Source organism: Austrofundulus limnaeus, unplaced genomic scaffold, assembly GCF_001266775.1.
Source record: "Austrofundulus limnaeus strain Quisiro unplaced genomic scaffold, Austrofundulus_limnaeus-1.0 Scaffold629, whole genome shotgun sequence".
NCBI classification, from domain to species: Eukaryota; Metazoa; Chordata; class Actinopteri; order Cyprinodontiformes; family Rivulidae; genus Austrofundulus; species Austrofundulus limnaeus.
The window spans coordinates 123,742-125,847 of record NW_013953031.1 but is presented as its reverse complement, the minus strand read 5'-3'; the positions used below and the strand labels follow the sequence as shown (position 1 = coordinate 125,847).

The window sequence follows — 2,106 nt, the reverse complement described above, 5'->3', positions numbered from 1 at the left end:
CACACACACACACACACACACACACACACACACACACACACACACACACACACACTAGATTTATTTAATTAAATTGATGAAGGTATTTTGTGTAAACACTGAAAGGCACCTTTCATCCTGAAGCTCCTTCAGAAGAAGTGTGTGATCTTCTGACAGCACACACTGTTTCTCTTTGTTCTGCAGCCACTCATCCAGTCTCTCATGCTGCTCCTGCAGACTGCAGCAGAAACAGTGTGGTCACCACCACACCTCTTCTCTGTGGTCAGGGTTTGACCCAGCAGCCTGCCTCCTTACCTGTCCAGGTCTCTGAGGAGAGACTCCATCTGTTCCTGCCGGTTGTGGCAGTGGGTTCTGAATGTGCCCACCTCCTCCTGCTGCTCCTTCAGCCAGACGTCCAGTTCAGACGTGTGCTGAGGAGAAACCTGCTGGCTCCATCTCTGCAGCCGATCCTGGATCTGACCCAGACGTCTCTCTGTGTCCTGAGATTCCAGGAGACTCTGATGGACACGAGACAAAGCATGAGGACATGTTTCCTGCAGATCTGTCCAATCCGCTGACCTGTCCTCTTACATGCAGTCTTTGCACGGAGCTTTCCACATCACTCCTGCTCTCAGGGTTCTCAAAGCACTCATTGACGGACATCTGGACCTCCTGGAAATGTTCCTCAAACGATTCTCTTTCATCTGGAAAATAAACAGGAAGAATGAAGTGAAGTGTCATTTAGTGGCAGGAAGTTGTCTTTGTTTCAACCTTAGATAAGACTCTGTCAAACAGAGTCTTTTATTCTGAAAGGGTTTTATGGGAGTGGACTTTTAAAGACTGACCGTTGATGATGGTCAGCAGGTCTTTGTCTCGTTCCTCTCTCTTCAGGTGGATCAGGTCTCTGGTCTGAGCGATGGTCTCCTTCACTCTGCTGCAGTCAGCAGAAAGTTCCTCCAGAACCTTTGGACTGGCCACCCTGGAGACCAGAGCCAGCTCTGTCAGCACAGCGTGGACCTGGTCCTCCTGAGCCTGCAGCTCCTCACACACATCCTGAAGGACACGTCAACAAGCTGAGCTTCAGCTTCATACATGTCAGGACCACACCAGGTTCTACCTGTTCTCTACCTGGATCTGAGCTTCTGCTGCTGGTTCTGAAGCATCGACCCGACTCACACAACCCTGGATGTTCTCCACAGATGTCTGACACATCTGGATCTTCTCACACAGATGTTTCCTCACAGCTAGAAGCTCCTCAAACACATCTGTGCAGTCAGTGAACAGCTCCTTCACCTGCTCCATCCTCTTCCTCAGCTGGCTCTCCATCACCTGGAGGAGCAGAGGAGGACATGTTGAGATGAGGAGGACAGGAGCAGGAACCAGAAGGACCAGAAGGACCAGAAGGACCACAGAGGTCCAGCAGCTCACCTGCAGCTCCAGAGGAGCCTCCTGACTCTGCAGCATCTCCTGGATCTCCACAGACTTCTTGTGGAAATGCTCGATGTGTTCCTGGTTGCTGTGGATGTCCTCCTGCAGAGCAGAGACACTCAGACATGTCTCCAGTTCCTCCTGAGGAGACAGAGGAGCTTTAATCCTACCTTCATGGAAAGAACATCTTGTTGGCTGTGGAAGGGTTGACCTGCTGCAAACAGGGCCAGCTTGGCTCCGGCCCACTTCTCCACCTGTCCCCCCAGCATCAGCTGCTTGTCCCACAGCTCCACCCCCACCTGCAGGTTGTCCAGGTAGACGTCTGTCTTCTCAGTCACCTGCAGCAGACAAGATGTCAGCATTCTGAGGTTCARCTGAAGAGCCTGAAGGTTACAGGCTGACTTCAACAAGATGTTCTACTGGTCCAGCAGCTCCTGGCTCTGCCCAGACCGTCCTCCCTGAAGGACTAACTGAGGAGCAGCTTCAGAGGGACGGCTCTGCAGCCAGCACCTCCTCCAGCTGCTTCACATCCAACAGTTTGAGACAACGTTTCAAATCAGATGTTTCCATCTCCGCTGTTCTGCATTCATTCTGTCTGAGGAAAGAGAAACACCTGAAGGTGAGAATAAAACTTTCTGCAAGAGAGGAGAGGAGGAGAGAGGAGGAGAGACGAGAGGAGAGGAGAGGAGAGGAGAGGAG

The 2,106-nt window shown here is 51.7% G+C and overlaps 1 protein-coding gene across 1 annotated transcript in view; it reads right to left on the bottom strand.

Annotated features, from left to right (window-relative positions):
* LOC106531411 (uncharacterized) overlaps positions 1 to 2,106 on the bottom strand; it is a gene marked incomplete at its 5' end in the record, with an annotated part of 83,511 nt that overhangs the window by 40,718 nt on the left and 40,687 nt on the right. The window contains 7 exon segments of the mRNA XM_014027278.1: positions 110 to 217; positions 295 to 497; positions 571 to 683; positions 825 to 1,032; positions 1,108 to 1,308; positions 1,408 to 1,509; positions 1,578 to 1,745. Of these exon segments, the coding sequence (XP_013882732.1) occupies positions 110 to 217; positions 295 to 497; positions 571 to 683; positions 825 to 1,032; positions 1,108 to 1,308; positions 1,408 to 1,509; positions 1,578 to 1,745 (1,103 nt within the window).